At 42.8% G+C, this 23,176-nt stretch overlaps 3 protein-coding genes across 15 annotated transcripts in view; 2 read left to right on the top strand and 1 right to left on the bottom strand.

Annotated features, from left to right (window-relative positions):
• Window positions 1–11,647, top strand: part of lrrfip1a (leucine rich repeat (in FLII) interacting protein 1a) — a 46,795-nt gene extending 35,148 nt beyond the window's left edge. For 7 of the 12 annotated variants that reach the window (XM_084362453.1, XM_084362457.1, XM_084362458.1 and 4 more), the window contains 9 exons: window positions 412–438; window positions 535–660; window positions 1,188–1,259; window positions 1,835–2,005; window positions 2,124–2,216; window positions 2,422–2,514; window positions 2,683–2,775; window positions 2,926–3,070; window positions 4,283–8,842. In XM_084362453.1, coding sequence (XP_084218579.1) covers window positions 412–438; window positions 535–660; window positions 1,188–1,259; window positions 1,835–2,005; window positions 2,124–2,216; window positions 2,422–2,514; window positions 2,683–2,775; window positions 2,926–3,070; window positions 4,283–7,506 — 4,044 coding nt within the window. In that variant the 3' untranslated portion in view covers window positions 7,507–8,842. Of the gene's footprint in view, window positions 1–411; window positions 439–534; window positions 661–1,187; window positions 1,260–1,834; window positions 2,006–2,123; window positions 2,217–2,421; window positions 2,515–2,682; window positions 2,776–2,925; window positions 3,071–4,282; window positions 8,843–9,276; window positions 9,327–10,037; window positions 10,159–10,244; window positions 10,325–10,420; window positions 10,526–10,613 lie in introns of those variants that run through there. The other 5 variants (XM_084362454.1, XM_084362456.1, XM_084362455.1 and 2 more) reach the window with 3 other exon arrangements.
• Window positions 11,648–12,010: 363 nt separating this feature from the next.
• tyw5 (tRNA-yW synthesizing protein 5) lies at window positions 12,011–15,390 on the bottom strand. 2 transcript variants are annotated; one of them, XM_084362466.1, is made up of 8 exons: window positions 15,255–15,390; window positions 14,210–14,302; window positions 13,996–14,094; window positions 13,862–13,906; window positions 13,640–13,777; window positions 12,921–13,008; window positions 12,662–12,778; window positions 12,011–12,452 (listed from the first exon to the last, which is right to left on the bottom strand). In XM_084362466.1, the coding sequence occupies exons 1-8, from the start codon at window positions 15,333–15,335 to the stop codon at window positions 12,151–12,153; spliced, it is 963 nt and encodes a 320-aa protein (XP_084218592.1). In that variant the 5' UTR covers window positions 15,336–15,390; the 3' UTR covers window positions 12,011–12,150. The 2 variants fall into 2 exon arrangements, with proteins under 2 accessions (XP_084218592.1, XP_084218591.1); XM_084362465.1 differs by having other exon boundaries at window positions 13,996–14,065; window positions 14,148–14,302.
• Window positions 15,391–15,627: 237 nt separating this feature from the next.
• maip1 (matrix AAA peptidase interacting protein 1) lies at window positions 15,628–19,284 on the top strand. The gene is made up of 5 exons (XM_084361412.1): window positions 15,628–15,949; window positions 17,407–17,478; window positions 17,750–17,876; window positions 18,254–18,404; window positions 18,496–19,284. Exons 1-5 carry the CDS (start codon window positions 15,635–15,637, stop codon window positions 18,572–18,574), a joined length of 744 nt encoding a protein of 247 aa, XP_084217538.1. The 5' UTR covers window positions 15,628–15,634; the 3' UTR covers window positions 18,575–19,284.
• The last annotated feature ends 3,892 nt before the right edge of the window (window positions 19,285–23,176 follow it).

Raw genomic sequence — 23,176 nt, forward strand, 5'->3', positions numbered from 1 at the left:
ATTTGTGTGTTGACTATGGAGACAACCAGTTTGTCTTGTGACGAGATTGTTTTGCATGTGTGTGCTGTTTTATTGATCCATGATCTGTGGTTGAATGGACGGCTGTGTCAGACTAAATTTTGGTTGGAGATTTTATTTTCTGAAGGAGTTTCGATTCCTCCCATACTAATTATCTGCATGGTGTTTCATATCAAAATAAACTTCTGCATTTTGTGAGTTTGTTCATGAGTTGAAAGCTGGTTGAAGTACTAGTTGAAGTATTGTTCGGTCTTTTGCTTTGTCATGGGGTTATGTCAGGATAAATCTTCTTATAAGTGCTGAGCTGACTTCCTTCCTTCCTCCGTCAGTTGGTCCTCTTGGCCGCTACATCATCCTCCGTTTGTTCTGACTGTATTTCATTTGTCTCAACAGGTGGAGGACAGAGATTATCTTGAGAAGGTGAGTTAGTCAGAGCAACACATTCTTCATTCATCATCTACTCTGCATTAAGTACCAGTTGATGCCAAAGAGTACTAATAAACATTTCTTCCTCAGGGGTCTCGAGCAGCTTCGGCCTTAACAGCAGGAACCCTCACGTCTTTAGGCGGGTCGTCCTCGCGGAGAGGAAGTGGCGAGACGGCTCTAACTGTAGATGCAGAGACGTCTATACGAGAAATCAAGGTAATGCTGAAAGAGAGGACATTTTCTTTGTCGTTTTGAGGTATCATACAAGGTTGAGCGATCATTTTGATAAAATCATCATGAAAACAAGAATTTATGTTGCACATTACTCAGAAATCACCAAAAATCATGAGAGTTCACAACATTATTAATGTTTGACACGTTTGGATCTCAGAAAAGTTTTCTGCTGTTTTATATGACAGCAGAAACGTTTGTCTTCAGGCAATATTCATTACTCAGTCATTTATGTACTCAGACATGCTTCATTCAACCACAAGACATTAGGGGGCACAAGTCTCGGTGTCTAGAAAAAACTAGATCATACTGTTTTATAAGGAAAAAGAGAAAATGCAACGGACAGCACAAATGTTTCTGTGAAGTTCCCTGCTGTCATGCCATTTTCATTCTTTCTGCAAACACTTGTGTCGCTCGTCTCGTTGCTCGCTCACCGAATTTTCTGCTTTTCTGATGCTGATGTCACGCTGCGCTACTCTGCTCACTGCTGCTGCTGCTTCACTCTTCACCAGGAGATTCACGAACTGAAGGATCAGATTCAAGATGTGGAGCTCAAGTACACGCAGAACCTAAAAGAAGCCAAGGTATCAGCCTGAGACCCTCACAGACAGAACCCCCAACTCCAGACTCACTATTTACTAATATGTTTGGTGTTTCTTACTTACTGGTTATTTTCTTTCACTTGCAGGTGCAACCTGTTCACTATTATATTATCCAAATATAAGATTCCTTTTGCTTGACAGATCAATAAACCAACTGATAATCTGACAACTGACAGTAATGACACTCTAGACTCAACACAAATATAATTGTGTGTCTGTTTAAGGGATTACTTTTCTTTCATTTTCAGCTGGGCAGATGTTTTCTAACTTGTTTGTAAACTTGCAAACTAGCGACCTAACTGTCAAAGTTGCATCTGCATGTTGCTGTTCTTCATTTCAATGTGTGCGTGTTCCTCCTTAGCCTGCACTTCTTTACTTGAATGTCAACTTAGCAGGGCTTACAGTTGTGTTCTTGCATTGTCTGAATTCTCTGCCAGCTGTTCACCTGTCACTCCAAACATAAAGTTTATCTAAACTATTTGAGATGAAAGTATCACTCAGCTGCTGAGCCCCAGCACCTGTTATATTCTTACATTCTGTATATGTGATGACATCAGGATGCATTAGCAGAAGTGGAGGAGAAGTATCGTAAGGCCATGGTGTCCAACGCCCAGCTGGACAATGAGAAGAACAACCTGATGTACCAGGTGGACACACTCAAGGACTCCCTCATGGAGCTGGAGGAGCTGCTGTCTGAGTCTCAGCGGGGATACGAGGAGAAAGTCAAGGTACGGCAGGCGTCAGGAGTGAAAGTCTTTAAAACTGAGAATATTATAAGCTAAGCTACATGTTATTTGTGTGACCTTAAAGTCAAGTTGTATGTTATCTGTCTCTTGTTCCTCACAGGAATTCGAAAGAGAGAAACATGCCCACAGTGTGCTTCAGTTCCAGTTCAACGAAATGAAAGAGACGCTAAAACAAAGTGAAGAGCTGCTAAATGTGAGTATCTGTGTGGAACAGGGTGCCTAAATGGCTCAAAAAGACAGATATTAAGAAAAGAGACTCAGTTTGCCAGTAAGAAAGGTTGCATGTTTCATTTCACAGCTTTCTATTCTGTTCACACACTGTACATGCATGCATCGTGTTTCTCTTTGTTCTTTCTCTCTCTTCATCTCAAACTTTATTTCCTTTTCCTGCTGTTCAGGACATCCGTCAGCTGCGTTTGAAGCAGGACGGTTTTATTAGAGAAATATCTGACCTGCAGGAGACGGTGGAGTGGAAGGATAAAAAAATCGCGGTACGGCCGATGAGCCCCAGCACTTCTGTTTTATTATCACGTTCAGCTTTTACTTTTACTGACATGAATTCAGTATCTTCTTTGCATGCAATTGAATGCCACCTTTCACTTCTTCTTACCTCTTGTTCACGTTTCTTTCACACTCTGCCACTTCCGGGCTCCTCTCAGGCCTTAGAGCGACAGAAAGAATACACAGATGCGATCCGAATTGAGCGAGATGAGCTCAGAGAAGAGGTGGTGACCCTCAAAGACATTCTGAAGGTACTCAGTCAGGGTGTGGACTCTTATTTAACCTGTTGTGGGAAGTTTTGGGAAGCAAAATTGCAAATCTGGATCCTGGTTTATTGAAGGTAGAAATGTCTTCAATTTGTATAATTTATGGAGTTAACGTTTGTCTTTTCCTTTGTCTAGAAACATGGCATAGTACTGGGACCTGATCTAAACATCAATGGAGACATTGGTGTGGCAGAAGTGGACGGGTCCCCCAGCACAGACCCTGCTTCCCAACCAGCTCCGGAGTCACAGACAACCCCAACGGAGGGGAACAGCATGCTCGGTAAAACACATTATACAATAAAAACTGCTTACTGCATGGCTAAAAACTGTCTGAAGACCTTCACTCCAAAATGCTTCAGAGTCGTGATGGGACACAAAATTAATCAATAAAAATAGGAAAATTAATGCTGAGCTTTGAGATTACAAGAATGCACTGACATCTGAATATTTAGATTTTTAATGTCTAATTTTGGAGTGAAGTGCTCAGTTCCCTGGGTTGTGCTCCCATAACTGATTTGCACTGACCTGAAAGGATAAGTCTGGTGATATTCTACATTTTTTATGAGACTGAGAGTTCATCCTCTAACCTTGAAACAAACAGTGGCACAAAAATGTCACAGCAACGTCAATTTGGTAGCTGTTCCTGTAGCTGTCTGTAGAGAACAGGTTCGACATTGTATGTTTCAATCATTTGCCTCTGAGCTTATCAAATAATAGAAACTTGCAACAAAAAGCAGTCATGGCTGAGAAGGAAGAAACGTTACAAATTCACAAACATATCCTGCATTATGATAACATCAGAGCAATGCAGATAGGCTTAGTAGATTTCTCCTTTAACTAAAAAAACCAAAATGAAAATGTATGCTGCACAAATATTCTCTGATTTCTCTGAAGAAAAATGTAGAGAAACACCAGCCTTATCCTTTAAACATCTTGCTTACCTGTAAAAACTATGATTCTACTTACAAACTCGGCACACACCTCGCTTTATCTTCACTACTCATGTTATGGCTTGTATTATGTTTCCCTTGCACCTTTTTCATCATTTCAGCTACTGGCTGTTAGTTCTGAATCTCTGCTAGCTGTGTTAGTGCAGATGATGCTGTTGTGTAAATGCTGTCAGGTCTCTACAGGGTCGATGGTAGAAAGCACCTAGTTATTTTGCAAGGAACAGTTCGGAGTATTATATTCTGTAATACCTTTGGTCGGCCGGCTTCAGGCTTCTTCTCTTGTCACATTGATGTTCTGGGGATCAAGATCTTCACTTCGATGTTCCTCCTGCCTTTCTTCATCTTCATCTCACTCTTCTCGTGCTTCTCTTGGTCATCTTGGCTTTGTGCTTCCCTTTCTGGCTACTGAATCAATCAGGTGTTCTGCCTTACCTTGACTTCTGCTGATGCATCTCCTTATCAAGATTACAGTTTTTGAAAATCATATCTTAAGTCGACATTATTTGGCCCTCTATCACCGTCTGCTCTTCATGATCTCTCAGGCAACACAGAGGAAACTCAGTTGAGAAGTAGCGGAGAGGAAGAGGTGGATCCAGAGCAACATCAAGAAATGTTTGAGGAAGCCAAAGAGAATCTCTTGAGCTCTGATACAGTCTGTGATGTTGCTGGTGTGCCCACACTGGAAACCCCGAACGAAGAACAGCCAACAGAAGAACGACAGACATGCTTAAACACAGAAGAAGACAATGTTGATGGAAGTGGCCTCAGCAAGGACTTAAACGTGGACATTAAGGACAGTTCAATCACAGAAGCCAAAGATATAATTGTTTGTAGCGCTGGGCTTCAAGCGATAACAAGTTCTGAAGAAAATGCTCCAGAAACAGAAACGCCTGAGGGGCGAGATTTAGAAGAGACAGGTAACCCAGAGTTAGAGGAGGCAGGAACCAAAAGCAGTAGTGTTGACACTCACAGTGATGACTTTAAAGAGTCATGTAACAACATTTTAGAAGAGCAAGAAAACAAAAAAGAAGCCGTTGAGGAAAGTAATTTGAGGGATGCAGAATCATGTCATCAGCAAAATGTCGCACAAGATGTTAAGAAAGAACCTATTGAGTCCATCCCAGCTGTATCAAACACAGAACCTGAGCAAGAGCCTGAGAAAACAGAAGAGGCGGAGAACGATGAGGCGGAGGAGATATCAAGTAAATCTCAGCCTCAGGGCGCTGCTGCTTCAGGGAAAAAGAAAAGAAAGAAGAAGAGAGGCAAAAAGAAAGGAGGAGCACAAGAGGACAAGAACCAACACAAAGATGAAACGGATAAAGGAAAAGTCAAAACAGAAAAAGGCACTGAAGTGGCTACAAGAGACAATGGGCAAACAACAGAACCTGCAAAACCTGACATTGATGGTTCTGTAAATGAAACCCTTGAGGAATCAAAGGTGAATCAAGTTAAAAATGAGCAGGACAGGCAAGAAATTCAGGAGCTAGATGGAGTAGAACCAGTGAAACCCACTGAAACCTTTTCCCACAGTGAAACTCTCAAAGAATCAAGATCAGATCATGTTACAGATCAGCACGACCAGGAACAAACTTTGGGCAATGTAGAAGTCGAACCTGTGACAACTACTGAAAGCTTTCCTCACATTGAAATAAGAGTGGATCATGTTACAGATGAGCAAGACGAGGAACAAAGTTTGGAAACAGAAGCAGTAGAGGCGGTGGCACCCACTGAAACCTTTTCTTGCGTTGAAGAATCCAAAACGGATCTCAAAACAGACGTGCAAGAAGAAGAACAAAGTTCAGAAACCGAAACAGCAGAAGCAGTACAGGCAGTGACGCACAATGAAAACTTTTCTGACCTTGAAACTCTCAAGGAATCCAGAACAGATCCCAAAAAGGATGAGCAAGACCAGGAACAAACTTTGGAAACGGAAACAGTAGAACCAATAGAGGCAGCAGCAGCCAAGGAAGTCTTTTCTGACCTTGACACTATTAAGGAACCCAGAACAGATCCTCAAAAGGATGAGCAAGATGAGGAGCAAAATTTAGAAACGGAGGAAGTGGAAGAAGTGGAATCTAAAACAAGTTTGGTTTCAGAGGCCAACCTCAGTAGTCCTGATCTTAATGGCAACTCCATAGGTGCAGAGAACTCTGATGGTCTTTACAAAGTGTGTGCGTCCAGTGTAGATAACTCTCAAATGGAAACCGACATCTCAACTAATGGCGATGTCGTCCATACTGAGTCAGATATTGTTGATAGGGCAGAGGATGAAGTTGGGTCTGTAGATGAGATGAAATCTGAATGCACAATAAGCGGTAAGGTAAACACTGAAGCTGAATCACATGTTCCAAGCAATGATGACGATCCCGAGGAGGCAACTGACACAGCCGAGAATGATGAGGAGGCAGAAGCAGAGACTGAACAAGAATCAGTTCCTCTCGGTCATGACGAGGATAATTCAGAGCCAAAACTAGATCAAATACAAAAAGAGGAACTTAACAGAGACTTGATGGATTCTGAAGGCTTAGCTGAGCCCGACAGCTCCTCAGGTAAAGAAAAAAGTTGTGAGAGTGAATCACCAACAGAAAACACTGATGAAGAGTCTGCTATCGAGCAGGACCACTGCGCTGAAGAATCAGCTGTGGCAGAAGATCCGAGTGAGACACCGATTGAGCTGCATGGACCCGGCAAAGACAAGTCTGAGGATAATGGTTCTTCTCAACCCATCCTGCAGGACAGTGATGGAGAGGAGCCCGACAGCTCCTCACGCCAAGACGAAAGTTGTGACAGTGAATCACCAACGGAAAACACTGATGCATTTGAGACTGAAAAGAGTCGGGAGACTGTAGCTCAGGCCGAACAACTGGATGATGCAGAAAGCCAGACATTAAAGTGTGGCGATCAGATTGATGAACCAAAAGCTGAAGTGTCTTCAGAGACAGAAGAGACTAAAACCGTTGATATGTTAAATACACCAAACTCTCCAAATGATGAGTCTGCTATCGAGCAGGACCACAGTGCTGAAGAATCAGCTGTGGCAGAAGATCCAGAACATCAAAACAGTCAAAATGATCAGAGTGAGACACTTGTTGAGCTGCATGAACCCAGCAAAGACAAGTCTGAGGATAATGGTTCCCCTCAACCCATCCTGCAGGACAGTGATGAAGAGGATGGTGAAGACGAGGAGGGGCAGTCTTTTGATTTTGATGACATGGATATTGATGCGGCTACAGCAACCAATCCCCCTAAAAGTCCAAAACAGGAAGATATTGAGGAGGGAGTTGAAGTCATGTCAGATAGTTCAGGACTGTGCCAGAGTAAAACTGAGTCAAATGAAAATACACAAGATGAGCCAGTCGCAAACAATGACGAGAAGTGTACGGTCGATGGGGGTAACCAGGGTGATACACTAGATAAAAAGACAGATGCTGTGCCTGATGAGGAAGCCATGTCTGAGAAGGGGGAAAACGTATGTGAAAAGCAGAAAAGCACGCCTGAGGAAGAAGTAGTTGTAGCAGATGAGCCTGTAATAGAGGTAGGAAAGGTTGTAGAGCTGGGTGATGGTGCAGAGAACATTAACCAGGCATCGTCTTTGCCTGTAGAGGAAGGATTAGACGCCATTAATCAGGAGTTACAGGGTGAAGATGTGGCTTTACCAAAGAGTGCAGTGGCCAACGATAAAGAGACACCACAGACGAAGAAAGATGCGAAGAAGAATGGCAAGAAAGGCAAAGCCAAGGGCAAAGAGGAGTGTAAAATGTCTTAGCTTATAGAAGGTAGATAGTGTAGATACATATCATTTGATCTGCCCTTTAGTAGCATTTGCTTAGCTGTTTACGAGGGGTGTCACAATTCTCCAAATCACAGACTGGATTTGATTTTCAATCCTAGGGATTCGACTCAATGGCTAAACATTTGTTGAAGCACTGACGGCTGTGTTACACTATCACGTGGATTTGTAAAGATCAACCTATCAATGATTTTGTGCCCTGAGAACTGTCATTTACATTTTCACAATCTTCTAAAGCTAGGGGTATTTTACAAGAGCGTGACTTTATCCTGTTGGATTTTAGTTCAAATAATAAAGATTCCAGACTTCAACGAAAATAACACCCTTCAGTGATTCAACAAGAAGCAACAAAACAGAGTTCGGTTTCTCAAATGACTCTTAAGTAAACCTTCCCAAGAAAATCAATAGGGAAACTCTGAAAAAGAAAATGAACCCAACATCTCCAACGCTGTCAGACTTAGCAATGGTAAAAGTTGGTTCATTGTCTTCGTGAAAGTGCAGCTGCAAGCTATTGGTAAGCTAGCTTTGCCGTTGTTCGTTTGTTTGCGTGCAAGTAGCCGCATGTAGAAAGAAGAAGAAAATCTGAGAATCACCGATCGTTCTTTTGATTCTGACAAGTGAAATTGCTCATTTCGATTTTTTATTTAGAATCGTAGTCGTGACACCCCTCATGTTTACAAAGTGGTAAAACAAGTATGTGCAGACCTTTACAGCACTTTGAGTCTTTTCCAATTAATATTGTACGTATGTATATTCCTCTAATTAATCCTTATGAACAGTCCAAGTCCAGTTGTCACTGAAGTCATGTGTCTGAAAAAGTAATTTGTGGAGAGATGAGAATGTAAACTGTTTGGTAACAGTGGATTTTTTACTGTTGGACAATACTGCACTTGCTCTATTTTGTTATTGATGCACATTTATTACGCTGCTTGTGATGTCTCGTGGGTGATGTCGCTCTGGTATCATACAAGATTTTTTTCTTGTTACAGTTAAGGAACTCATTCATGTATTAAGTTCATGTTTGTAGAATAAAAAAGGAAAATGTCATTTGCTAATTCTCATTAAGAGTCCAGCGAACTAGCTTTGATCTGTTCCAGCTGTAAAGTTGACGGTTAAAAATGAAAAATGTGTGAAGACCCTGTTCGGTTCTCAGGGATTAATATGACTTTTGATGGACTTAAAACAAAGATTTGAATGAAACGAATGATAAATGTATGTTTGCATTTTGTGGCACTTGATGGAAAAGATGAATGTGGAGCGTCCGCACTGAAATGCAAATAAATACCCTGCTGTTACCAGTTTGAAATGTTGATCTAAATGCATTTTTATTGATATAATGAAAAGCAACATATCATCTTCATCCTTATTATCATATCTTATATTGGAGTAATGTGTGGTCAGTGTGAGTGTGTTCCTACCAGCTGTGTGCTCCTGCGTTGACCCTCTCCTCCACAGTTTTGCATGCTAACCTCCCCCCTCACGCTCCATCACTCTCCCACGGATGCCTGCTCTGTTGCATGCACCAACCTCCCACCCTGACCCAGCCCCCCTCCCACCATCTCCTTGGCTCCTCCCACCCCTGGTATGTTAACTTCATTTTTCTCTTTAAAAGATGGAGTTTTCGATTATTGTTGTGGGAAATGTTGATGAACTGTGGCCTCGTGGTGCATGACGTCCCTTTTGAATTACTCATCGGAGACTCGGACATTATTGTTGTCTTCTCAATCATGTGCTTTATCTTCTCAGAGATCCGCCTGAGGAAACTGGTGGATGAGCGTGAGAAGATGATCGAGCAGGTGAGTCAGTGATGTTGTTGTTGGTAGTCTCACAGTGAATATTTAAAGGTAAATTAGAAGCAAAGTGGCAAGTTAAGAGAGAGTATACATTTTACTTCTCACAGACAGACTACAGTATATTACAGACGAGGCAGACTGTTGCAAGGCACTTTTTGTTCCATTTGTATACATTTATTTGTCCCATTTCAGAAAACTTATGTACCTACAGAGTAATTATTAACTTAATGCAGTCTAAATGTTTAGTCTGATTGCTGTTATTGTCTTTAAAAGCAGTAAAGGGAAAAAACGATAATCTATATTTTAATTACAAATCCCATAAAAAGACCAAAACCAATATTTTATTGATCCTTTTAACAACAGATGTGTGACTCGGGTCATTTGGTCCAAGTCTCAAGCAACTCCCAAGTCATTTTTCCTGGCCAAGTTGAGTCGTCAGTAGGGACCAGTGTGTCTCAGTGTCAAGAGATGGAAAAACACATTGTTGATTTTGGTCTTTTCATTGGATTTATTGACAATAAGAGAAATAAAACATAATGTATTTTCCATTAAAGAAAATTACAAAATGTTCTGACTTGAAAGTTTATTATAGAATTAAGTGACCTACATAAATGAAGTGATGTGGCCAAATCCTCAGTGGAGACCTTGTAAATGTCAGCCGTCATATTGAGTGTTTGTCATTTATCCTGTGGTGTGTTTTGGCTCCATCTACAGGTGAAGAAGCTAAAGGCTCAGCTGGAACAGAAGACTCAGAAGAACGGCACTGAGAACAACTTGAGCCCAGATGGTGAAATCCTTGAAAACGGCACCGATCCAAACATCATAGAACTGCAGAGTGGGTTTCCATATGCATGAAAACAGACAAGAAGCTGCTTTTTCTACTTTTTTCAACTAATATTTGCCTTTTCTAAATCTTTCCAGGAGACTCGAACAGACAAATAAGTGACTTGAAGTTCAAACTTGTGAAGGCGGAACAAGAAGTCACTGCTCTGGAACAAAACGTAAGCTGACAAGAGTAATTATCTCATAGTTCAAGTAGCTAAAAATATGACAATATCCTCACTTAAGAGGTCTATTTCTTTATTTTTGGTTTCCAGGTGACCAGACTTGAAGGTCAGGTGGCGCGATACAAGTCTGCGTCAGAGAACGCAGAGAAGGTGGAGGACGAGCTGAAGGCGGAGAAAAGGAAAATGCAGAGAGAGGTAGAGTTTCTCACACAGACAAAATAACAACTTCAACATTTTAACAGGTTTTCATCACTACATATTCTCTCGTCTTTTGATTCGATAGTTGCGATCAGCGCTGGACAAGGTCGACGAACTCGAGTCAAACAACAGCCACCTTTCTAAGAGACTGGAGAAGATGAAGTCAAGTCGCGGCATGGCACAGACTCCATAGGAACGCCACCACACATCAACTCCCAACCCTCTTTTATCCAGAACTGGCTGATCACTTGGAAAAGAGTCTTCCTGCATTTATGGGTTTCTCTTCCATCTGCCTGATAGCAACCGTAAGAAAAAGAACAAAAAAAAGAAGAAGCTTAGTTATGATATCCACTGAAGCAACGTGCCATTTCTGTTTATTTTCTGTATGATGAGAAATCTTCGTAGCGTCGTGCACACACCCAAGACAGTTCATGAAGTGAGGGGATGTTTGTGCACCTCATGACTTTGGTTGAACCTCTGCACTGCTGAAGGAGGGAATGGGCCACATGGAGGGACTGAAGTAAATGTTGCACTGCTGCCTCTCATCCAGACTCCAGATATTCACCCGCCTTGCTCACACGGAGGACAGAGAAACTAAAGAAACAGTCCCAGTGTCCACGGCCCGAGACTGTTAACCCTCATCGCTGAGATGACGAGTGCTTTGTGTGTGTGTCGTGAATGAAAGAGCAAAATAAGTGTATTTTCTGACCTTTTTTTCCTCATTTGCATCCAAAGCCAAACTATTTTTAGAAATGTAAATGTTTGGGTGTGTTTGTCACTTGTGGTAAACCTGAAGTTTATACGGAGCGCCCCCAACAAAACATCATCATCACAGTCAACAAAGAAGTCGTCAGCTTTCAGTCGTAGTTCCTTCAGCCTGTAACCGTCCTTCTACTAAGATCTTCTCTCTGCTTCACCGGTCGGCTCTGGTGCACACACACACTTTTATTTGCTGAGACTTAACTGAAGAAATGTGACGACGGGGACTCAAAGCGGTGTAAGCAGGAGATACTGAACACACTGGGGAGATGCTGCTGCTTCACTGTTTACAAAGCTTTAACATGTTTGTAAGGAAACATAAAGAACTGTCATCTTTGTGCAATAAAAGTTCAAACCATATTGGTATCTGCACACGTGCAGTTTAGTCCTGGACTCGTCAGTCTGTGGCCACCAGATGTTTTAATTGTTTCTCCACATAACATGCTTTATTTATTTAATCTCTAGATGTTTGTCTGTTTCAATCATCAGGGCTGTAATGGAGGCAGATTATAATGGACTTTTAAAACAGTTGGATAGGTTGGTTAGATTGTTGTGTCAATATCTGAAGTGTTTTTCACATTTCTTTAATCTTTCAGTCAGTCTGCAGTATAAAGCTGCCACATGACGAAAATATTTACACGACTGTAGTCAAGTGTTTTAAAGGAAAACTGCAAACTACTGTGTATTTGCCATTTTCTGAGACATTAAGGTTCATCTCTCATCTGGAAATCAACCCAATGTTGGTGTTTTATTATTATTTTTTTAAGTTTAAGACGACTCTGTTAGTATCACATTCAACTTCCAAGCTGAGATTCAGATGAACAAAGCAAAACAGGTGTTTAATCCGTCACTTCCCTGGACACTCATCCAGGTTTGGTGAACTGACTTGTGGGTAACGTGCTGTCAGAGTCCTCCTGTGTATTTGAGCTTGTCCTCTTCTGGATGCGCTGGATCATACGTCGTCCATAAAAGTCCCGATAGTCTGCTGGGAGTTCGTCCAGAGTGTGTAGCGCTCTCTCCAGCGCCTGAAGAGCTCGAGTCGCAGCTACAGGGTCTTTGTTACCGTACGGGTCTTTTCTGTCGTAGCTGTCTGCAGGTAGATGCCTCCAGAACACATTCACACCCACACCAAACTGCAGAGCCACGGTGTTGTGGAACCACAGAGCTGAGGACAGAGACACAGAAGTATGGAAAGACTCTGTTAGATCACTTGTTAATATACTGTGTTTCATCTGTGATCATATTAAGCTTCTATCAGGATTTGTGTGCTACAATTTCCAGAGGTGGTTTGAGAAGAAACAACATGATAGTATGATGAAATATCTGTAGGTGGATCACAGGAAGATGTGGTTAATCTACATGTTTTCGTCTCACCGGGGATAAAAAGCAGATCTCCAGGCTCCAGCACACACTCGTATCTCTTTGCCTTCACAAAGTCGGGAAACCGTTTCAGGTCCGGGGAGTCGATGTCCACGACCTCTGATTTATCACCTGATGGGTTGAATTTACATTCACAGAGAATATTATTCCATGCTGTTAGAAAACAAATCAGTCAATAACAAGAGTTGATATGAAAGTGAATGTGGCTGATCGAGTACTTTTTGAGGATTCAAACAAACAAGCAGCCACTCACCTGACAGGTAGAGGTGCAATGCATCCTGGGGGCTGTAGAGAACAACTCTCTTCGTCCCCGTTACCTGAGCCAGCAGGTTATCCATCACCTGAAGGAATGAAGACGAGCTTATAAATCCAACTGCAAACAACTTAAAGGAACAGTTCACCCAAAAATGAAAATTCAGTCCCCATCTACTTCAGTTGTTTAGCAGAATTCTGCAACTGTTTTGCTGTGAAGCTCCAGAAATGATTTGTGGACAACGAAACTTCGCCTGACTTTCCATCAGCATGAGAATAGATAATGACTGATTTTTCATTTTTTGGTGAACTGTTCCTTTAATTTTAATTGATTAATTTAACTTTAATGTATTTTATTTTGATGATGTCAAAACAAACAAATCAAGTCAAAAAACAACCAAATGAAAACAGTAAACCGATACAACAAATTCAATAGAAATTGTTTCTACAAGAGAATCTATAAAACATTACACTATCTTTTATCTTCATGACTCTAAAGCTGCTCCTCACACAAACTGGAAAGATTTCAAATTAAAAGATTAAAAACTAGCAAATTATCCTCCAAACAAAATGTACTTGAGACTCATATTAGTTCATAATGAAGGAGAAACTACAGCAGTGCTGGTGCAGGTGTGAGGTCAGTGTGGGGACCTGGGACAGGTGATAAACACAAAGACAACCTGAACGTGTAAACAGAGAAACTAAATGCAGAACACTGACGTCATAGTGCGTCCACAGCTGCAGACCGCAGGAGCTGATGCGAAACACACTGGAGAAAAACTGATCCGCTGTGAAGAACTGTGGGATGTGAAAGTCCTCAGCCAGGTCTGGGAACTGTTTGCTCAGATCAGCAGGTTCCTGTCAGAGAGACAAATAGGCCGGGTGAAGAGCCTCTGCAGAGTCAGACTGGAGACCTCTTTCTTCACATTTTTATCTTTTTACCTTTCTCACGTCCTCTCCAAGTGATCGAAGATAATAACTCTCATCCTAAAATAAGACAAGGACTTTGTGTCATTAAGAGATAAACATTGGTAAAAAAAAAAGTGCATACCATGTCTTTGTTTTAAGATCTTTACCTCACAGAGGAAGAAGTCAGAGTGTTTCTTTTCAGATGCCCTTTTCACAAATTCATTGAAAGGCAGAGTCCTGTGGAAAAAGAGGTGAGGCTGACAAATCTGCAGAGTATTGTTTAGTGTGTTTGTCTGTGTGTTTGTGAGAGAGAGCTCACTTGTACACAAAGTTTTTGTGTAGAAAGTCCATCTGCGGCACGGTGGATACGTGGATCTTCACCTCCTTGTCTCCACCTTTCTGTCCAAGATATTCAACCGTCCACTTCTGCAGGCAGGGACCGAGAGAGACGCCTCTGAGCACGGCCGGTCTGCGCTGCAAAATAATCAGCAGGATTCAGTTGGAGAGACTTTTTAATAAAGGAAACCATGAAACTATATCATAATTCACATTTACATCACTTAAAGGAAGATCATTAAATTCAGTTTACACATCTGAAGAGCAGCGCTCAGACTGTCAGAACAGCTGTATAATGTCAGCTCTAAACCGAGGTCTTACAGTTTAAAAGATGTGGCAATTTATCAGGCTGGAACAGTCTAATGACTCATGCAGACTTTAAGTCAGCATATCTCGAGGGCACCCCAAACTGTTTCGGGCATCACCAAAGCCAAATTAATGTAAAATCAATGCAGAGAGCACTGAGAGCATAAATGACAGATCTGATGGTTGTAGTTCGTCCCCAGCGGACTTCTTTAGCAAGATTTTTGGGTGGTGATTGTGTATAATCTGCTCTAGCTTTTCCAACCTTTACTTTACAGATATGGTAATAGTAATGGTCTAAAGTGATGGGAAAAGTGCACATTTTTTAACTGACAACCATAAAATTTCCAGATTTGTGCATCTAAGCCTTCCACAAACCAGATAAACACAGTTAGTTGCTTTTACTTTGATTCTCCAGGTCCCCAAACTTCAACCTGAAATACTAAAATAGTGGACTACACCTTCAAGACACTAAACTAAGTGGAAGCTGCTGGATTCAGCATGGAAATCAATTTAACAGCACATCAAATTAAATGGTTGTTCTGCCTCACAATTAATTAATGCAACACAGAGGAGAGCAGCAGTCAGCGTTTAATCTTTAAAACGGACAGTTTAATCAAACTAACAGGTTAACGCTTTAAGATATTAAGTTTACAGAGTAGCAGAAAATCCTCACATTAACATCAGCTGCTTAAAATGTCAAATTACAGGCAGCAGTCTGGTGCTGTTGGTACTGTAGTGACCTGTACCTGCAAACACTTGTTGTCAGGTGACGAAGTAATCTTACCTGTGGATAAATGTCGCGCAGAAACACGTCCTTGTCCACTCCTGTGAATATCGGCACAGCTACTTTTTCCTGAAGCTCCATTTAACATGATTTACTTCAGATATTCACCTGCAACAGAAGTAAACAGCTCGGACTCTTCCGGGTGTCACATTGTAAGTGCTCCGTGTAGAAACGAAAAACCACGAAGTGAAAGTCGACTGTAAAAAAAAAACCCAATGCGGATGATGAATTCATTAAAACTATCATCATTTTTTATACTAAAAGAAATATCATATATTTACTATTTTTGTTGAATTATTATCTGTATTTTTAATATTCGCTATTTGTTCCTCACCGGACGATACAAGTACACGGACAAGAGGACTTCCGAGGGAGCAAAGATGGCGCTGCCCGTGTTAAGAGGTTGTTGTAGAGTGCCATCAGCATTTAGCTTCACTCGCTTGTGTTTAAGTGAAGGTTTTATCCTGAACCGGTCCGCTAAAACGCGGCTACCGTCTTCATGTCCTGCCGCTGTGGCGGCAGCAGTCCGCCCGTACAGCTCCGACCCGGGCGGGCAGAAGCAGCACATCAAAACGAGGGTACTCGGCATCCCGAACCCTTTCATGGTGTTCCGCACCAAAATATACTTCTTTCTGATCAGAGCTTACTTTGACAAGGAGTTCAGCATTGAAGAGTTCACGGAGGGAGCGAAGCAGGTGTGTACATACCTGGAAAACACGTAGGGGGTGTTGTTAGCTAGCTGTAACTTCAGCTACAGATGCAAACGTCATTTATTTATACTGTGTTGTTTCTGTTTGGTTGTTGACAGTGATGGAAGAGTACGTATGTATGTATGTATGTATGTATGTTGTACTCCGTTACAAGTAAAAGCCCAGCCTTTAAAATGTTACACAAGTAAAAGTAAGTAATTATAATCAGAAAAAAATCTGACACTACTTTACACTGTATGTGTGTCATTATTGTTACATGTGCATTAATGTAAAAGTAGGATTTTACTGTTTGTAGTTTGTGTGGGTGGAGCTCATGTTAACTATTTCTATGACTGCAACTAATGATTATTTTCATTATGGATTAGGGGTGGACCGATGTGGCTTCTTCAGGGCCGATACTGATTATTAGAAATCAAGGAGATGATAACGAAACCGATATTTGGGACCTAAAAATATTAATTTGCAGTTTTCTTTGTGTCAAAATTTCAAACAACCAGTGATGAAATAAACCTAAGTACGATTTATTACGAGTATTTCCATTTTCTGCTACTTTAAACTTCCTCTCCACTACAATTATTTGATACATTTAGTCACTAGTTACTTTGCAGATTCAGATTATTCAGTGTTTATAGGCTTTAAATGGTGACATGTTACCAATCAGATATTGTTGTGGACGGGACGTTGTGTGTGAAGATGTTGCATCAGAGCCAAAGGAGCACATTTTTATATTAGTTTATTCTATCTGCAATCTGACAGAAAAATGGCAGAATAAGCTGAATATCAGCCCCGATAATCAGTCTCCACTTATTACAGATTCATCTGCTAAATTTCTTTACTGTAATAATCAACTTATTGTTTGGTTTATAAAAGTTTTAAACATAGAGATGAATGCTGTCACAGTTACTCAGAACCTTCATAACACTTGTTGTGTCCAACCAACAAACCAAACAAGACAAAAAAATAGACAAAAAGAAGAAAAAATACTTTAAAGAAATAAATAAACCAAATGATTACAAGCAAAAGCAGAAAATCATCACATCTGTGAAGCTGGAACCATGAAATGTTTTAGATAAGAATGACTGAAATTATTGATGAAACAGTTGCTAATTAGTTTTTTTTTTTTTTTTTTATTGATTGACTAATCATTTCAACTGTACTTGTATAAACTGCTGGGTAGTTTATATATAATTTAACATCATATTTTATAAACGCTTCAGATGTTTTATATGTAAAAATCTTAATTTGAAAGCAACAAGTAACTCCATGTGTCAAAATATTTGTAGTGGAGTAGAAAGTACAACATTTCCCTCTGAGACGGATTGAAAGCGAAATCAAAAAGAAAAACTCAAATAAAGTCCAAGAAACTCAGATTTGTACTTGAGTAAATGTACTTAGTTACATCCCACCACCGGTTGCTGAGGATGCTTTGTTCCCTCTTGCAGGCCTTCTCTCATGTCTCCAGACTGTTGTCACAGTGTCAGTTTGAAGCTTTGGAAGGACTCGTGGCTGAAGACGTGAGTACGGGAACCCAGAATGTCCATTATTCCACACAACATACTGATTCTGTACAATATCCATTTCTAGGTTGTCCCAAAAGTCTTTTTGTGGAACAAACCGATAACTGAAAAGATTAATTGATCATACACATCAGAATCTAATACATTTGTACATCAACTAATTAAGAAATCAATTAACCATGTTGATAGTAAACAGAAAATCACCGGGACGTTTTGAATCAAAGGACTCCTGAACCTCAAGATTTATCTAATGTTCATCTCCTTGCAGTTGATTGCAAAGCTGGAGGAAAAGTGCAACCTGCTGCCGTCGAGCCACAAGCAAGCTCTCTCTGCAGATGTAGATGAGATCATGTACACAACAACAGGAGACGTGGGAATCTACTATGACGATAACGGTCAGCATCAAGTGTTCACCTCCCGAGATATTTAAGATTAAGCCTGCTGATTTCATCCTGTTTGTCCTTATTGTTCTATTTTTATCAACAATGGGTTGATCCTACTAAGTATTATGTCTATTTTAAGCCTGATAAATATTTGTCCTCTGTGTCATAGAGCTCTATTGTTGTCCATGAACACACACTCTAGTCTATTTGAGTTAATCCCACATGCTGTACACTGTCCAACTGCTGTAAATACACACTAGAGCACCAAACGTGGATTGATCCGCTGCTGATAATAGTCCCCAACAAATCCTGTATCCTGTACTCCTTTTTTGTGAGAGTGTGTTTATCTGCAGCTTTAATAAGTGTCTTATTGTGTATCATTCTTCCAGGGAGAAAGTTTGTCAGTATTCTGATGCGTTTCTGGTATCTGACGAGCGCACGTCTTCCTGAAGGTGGCTTGAAGGGAACCCGCGTCTTCCAGGTGTCCTTCGGTTCAGAGCAAAAACCAGAAACTAAGACGCTGCTAGCTGCGAACTATGAGTGAGTACATAACTCTTAAAGTGTAATAACTTGTGCGTATAAAATATTTCACATATTTTTTTCTGATCTTTCTTTTTGGCTTCTCTTCCAGATTCCAAAGGGAGTTTACTCAGGGAGTGGCTCCAGACTGGACCATTACGAGGATAGAGCACTCCAGGCTTTTGGATTAAGGTGCTGCTGATTTGAGGCAGTTGTTCTCGTGGAAACTAGTCAAGACTCAAAATTCTCCTCCGTATTTTCTTTGATTTAAAATGAAGAAAATTGTCTCAAGATGATCCACAGAGGGAAACCAAGACGCATCTCCTCACTGGGAAGTCAGAGAAAATCACCAAGACACACCTGGATTCATCTACTAGTCGCTGTAGAAAAGACACATGAGCCGAAACACTCACAACTGTCTGCAGTATGTCTTTGTTTGCTTTTATTTTGCTAATCATTGCTGATATTCCCCCATAATTAAGTGATCAAAGTTGACCAGGTTTGTGAACTCTTGCAGTTTTGTACATTCAGGAATGGGGCCGCAACAATCAAAAAATGTTGATTAATTTATAGCCTTATTTCAATGATAGTAACATCATATGGCTTCCTACATATGATTTTATTTGGCACCTGTTCTTTCAAATTCTCCCATCTTGTTTTCTACATTTGAAAGGACTGATTATTGCCTGACACTGACTGTGTGGTAAGACGATGCTGCAGTTCAATGTGACAGATTTGTTTCCTGACAAACGTTTTTCACACAAAATCTGTTGCAGGTATCTGACCGGGAAGTACATGTTGTATATGTACTGTTTGTGTGAACATGTGTTTGCAAATGCTAAGGCAGCTTGATGCAGCTGCAGCAGACCTGTGAATGTTTTATTAAAGAACTGAAAAATCATGTGCCATTGATTTCCTGGAATATTTTCTAGTAGACAGACCACTGGATTGGCTACAACCCCTGGTGACATGGATGTATATTGTTTTCATGTACGCCTAGACAGGTGGATTGCAGACAATGGGGCTTTATTTTACTCTTTGGCAGTACAATTATTCTAAATATATGCAATATGGCAAAGTGCGAATCACAAATTAAAAAAAAGGTAAATAATATAATACACAAAATAAAATTAAAAAAATCATGTATTCAAGATAAAATTTGTGATGCTAAATTTTTCATTCCCACTAGTGGTTTTTGTTTTCATATCAAGCAGTCCTATTTTACAAAGAGGAGACAGCTGCCTTAAAACAGAAAAGTACGACTTCTGCCCTGAGACCAGGAGAGATTCACCTGCCCTCAGATAACATTGTGGGGAACAATAGTCTCTGCCCTGGGACCATATGAGACTAAACAGCCATGAGGAAAATCCTACAAAACAACTTCTGCCCTGAGACCAGAGGAGACAGTTGACTCCCTTTTGTACAACTATGTTGCCTTAAAACAGGAAAATATGACTTCTGCCCTGAGACCAGGATGGATTCACCTGCCCTCAGACAACTTCTGCCCTCAGACCAGAGGAGACAGTTGACTCCCTTTTGTACAACTATGTTGCCTTAAAACAGGAAAATATGACTTCTGCCCTGAGACCAGGATGGATTCACCTGCCCTCAGACAACTTCTGCCCTCAGACAACTTCTGCCCTGAGACCAGGAGGGATTCACCTGCCCTGAGACCAGAGATTCACCTGCCCTCAGACAACTTCTGCCCTGAGACCAGGAGAGATTCACCTGCCCTCAGACAACTTCTGCCCTGAGACCAGGAGGGATTCACCTGCCCTCAGACAACTTCTGCTCTGAGACCAGATTCACCTGCCCTCAGACAACTTCTGCCCTGAGAACAGGAGGGATTCACCTGCCCTCAAACAACTTCTGCCCTGAGACCAGGAGGGATTCACCTGCCCTCAGACAACTTCTGCCCTGGGACAAGAGATTCACCTGCCCTCAGACAACTTCTGCCCTGAGACCAGATTCACCTGCCCTCAGACAACTTCTGCCCTGAGACCAGGAGAGATTCACCTGCCCTCAGACAACTTCTGCCCTGAGACCAGGAGGGATTCACCTGCCCTCAGACAACTTCTGCCCTGAGACCAGGAGGGATTCACCTGCCCTGAGACCAGATATTCACCTGCCCTCAGACAACTTCTGCCCTGAGACCAGGAGGGATTCACCTGCCCTTTGACAACTTCTGCCCTGAGACCAGGAGGGATTCACCTGCCCTGAGACCAGAGATTCACCTGCCCTCAGACAACTTCTGCCCTGAGACCAGGAGAGATTCACCTGCCCTCAGACAACTTCTGCCCTGAGACCAGGAAGGATTCACCCACTCTGAGACCAGGGGGGATTCACCTGCCCTCAGACAACTTCTGCCCTGAGACCAGGAGGGATTCACCTGCCCTCAGACAACTTCTGCCCTGAGACCAGGAGAGATTCACCTGCCCTCAGACAACTTCTGCCCTGAGACCAGGAGGGATTCACCTGCCCTGAGACCAGATATTCACCTGCCCTCAGACAATTTCTGCCCTCAGACAACTTCTGCCCTGAGACCAGGAGGGATTCACCTGCCCTCAGACAACTTCTGCCCTGAGACCAGAAGGGATTCACCTGCCCTCAGACAACTTCTGCCCTGAGACCAGGAGGGATTCACCTGCCCTTTGACAACTTCTGCCCTGAGACCAGCAGGGATTCACCTGCCCTGAGACCAGAGATTCACCTGCCCTCAGACAACTTCTGCCCTGAGACCAGGAGAGATTCACCTGCCCTCAGACAACTTCTGCCCTGGAGACCAGGAGAGATTCACCTGCCCTCAGACAATTTCTGCCCTCAGACAACTTCTGCCCTGAGACCAGGAGGGATTCACCTGCCCTCAGACAATTTCTGCCCTCAGACAACTTCTGCCCTGAGACCAGGAGGGATTCACCTGCCCTCAGACAACTTCTGCCCTGAGACCAGAAGGGATTCACCTGCCCTCAGACAACTTCTGCCCTGAGACCAGGAGGGATTCACCTGCCCTCAGACAACTTCTGCCCTCAGACAACTTCTGCCCTGAGACCAGGAGGGATTCACCTGCCCTCAGACAACTTCTGCCCTGATACCAGAAGGGATTCACCTGCCCTCAGACAACTTCTGCCCTGAGACCAGGAGAGATTCACCTGCCCTCAGACAACTTCTGCCCTGAGACCAGGAGGGATTCACCTGCCCTGAGACCAGAGATTCACCTGCCCTCAGACAACTTCTGCCCTGAGACCAGGAGAGATTCACCTGCCCTCAGACAACTTCTGCCCTGAGACCAGGAGGGATTCACCTGCCCTCAGACAACTTCTGCTCTGAGACCAGATTCACCTGCCCTCAGACAACTTCTGCCCTGAGACCAGGAGGGATTCACCTGCCCTCAGACAACTTCTGCCCTGAGACCAGGAGAGACAGTTGACTCCCTTTTGTCCAACTACGTTGCCTTAAACCAGGAAAATATGACTTCTGCCCTGAGACCAGGAGGGATTCACCTGCCCTCAGACAACTTCTGCCCTGAGACCAGAGGAGACAGTTGACTCCCTTTTGTCCAACTACGTTGCCTTAAAACAGGAAAATATGACTTCTGCCCTGAGACCAGGAGGGATTCACCTGCCCTCAGACAACTTCTGCCCTGAGACCAGGAGGGATTCACCTGCCCTGAGACCAGATATTCACCTGCCCTCAGACAACTTCTGCCCTGAGACCAGGAGGGATTCACCTGCCCTCAGACAACTTCTGCCCTGAGACCAGGAGGGATTCACCTGCCCTGAGACCAGAGATTCACCTGCCCTCAGACAACTTCTGCCCTGAGACCAGGAGAGATTCACCTGCCCTCAGACAACTTCTGCCCTGAGACCAGGAGGGATTCACCTGCCCTCAGACAACTTCTGCTCTGAGACCAGATTCATCTGCCCTCAGACAACTTCTGCCCTGAGACCAGGAGGGATTCACCTGCCATCAAACAACTTCTGCCCTGAGACCAGGAGGGATTCACCTGCCCTCAGACAACTTCTGCCCTGGGACAAGAGATTCACCTGCCCTCAGACAACTTCTGCCCTGAGACCAGATTCACCTGCCCTCAGACAACTTCTGCCCTGAGACCAGGAGAGATTCACCTGCCCTCAGACAACTTCTGCCCTGAGACCAGGAGGGATTCACCTGCCCTCAGACAACTTCTGCCCTGAGACCAGGAGGGATTCACCTGCCCTGACACCAGATATTCACCTGCCCTCAGACAACTTCTGCCCTGAGACCAGGAGGGATTCACCTGCCCTTTGACAACTTCTGCCCTGAGACCAGGAGGGATTCACCTGCCCTGAGACCAGAGATTCACCTGCCCTCAGACAACTTCTGCCCTGAGACCAGGAGAGATTCACCTGCCCTCAGACAACTTCTGCCCTGAGACCATGAAGGATTCACCCACTCTGAGACCAGGGGGGATTCACCTGCCCTCAGACATCTTCTGCCCTGAGACCAGGAGGGATTCACCTGCCCTCAGACAACTTCTGCCCTGAGACCAGGAGAGATTCACCTGCTCTGAGACCAGGAGAGATTCACCTGCCCTCAGACAACTTCTGCCCTGGGACAAGAGATTCACCTGCCCTCAGACAACTTCTGCCCTGAGACCAGGAGGGATTCACCTGCCCTCAGACAACTTCTGCCCTGAGACAAGAGATTCACCTGCCCTCAGACAACTTCTGCCCTGAGACCAGATTCACCTGCCCTCAGACAACTTCTGCCCTGAGACCAGGAGAGATTCACCTGCCTTCAGACAACTTCTGCCC

The sequence above is a fragment of the Pagrus pagrus genome (genome assembly GCF_965226575.1).
Source record: "Pagrus pagrus genome assembly, chromosome: 9".
Lineage (NCBI taxonomy): Eukaryota > Metazoa > Chordata > Actinopteri > Spariformes > Sparidae > Pagrus > Pagrus pagrus.

Excerpts from the sequence above, each read along its gene's own strand:
- tyw5 (XM_084362465.1), bottom strand. The coding sequence starts at position 15,335 with ATGGAGCTTCAGGAAAAAGTAGCTGTGCCGATATTCACAGGAGTGGAC. Across the intron at positions 14,303-15,254 it reads TGCGCGACATTTATCCACAG|CGCAGACCGGCCGTGCTCAG; the intron begins GTAAGATTACTT and ends ATTATTTTGCAG. Across the intron at positions 13,778-13,861 it reads TTGGAGAGGACGTGAGAAAG|GAACCTGCTGATCTGAGCAA; the intron begins GTAAAAAGATAA and ends TCTCTCTGACAG.
- maip1 (XM_084361412.1), top strand. The coding sequence starts at position 15,635 with ATGGCGCTGCCCGTGTTAAGAGGTTGTTGTAGAGTGCCATCAGCATTT. Across the intron at positions 15,950-17,406 it reads TCACGGAGGGAGCGAAGCAG|GCCTTCTCTCATGTCTCCAG; the intron begins GTGTGTACATAC and ends TCCCTCTTGCAG. Across the intron at positions 17,479-17,749 it reads AAGGACTCGTGGCTGAAGAC|TTGATTGCAAAGCTGGAGGA; the intron begins GTGAGTACGGGA and ends ATCTCCTTGCAG.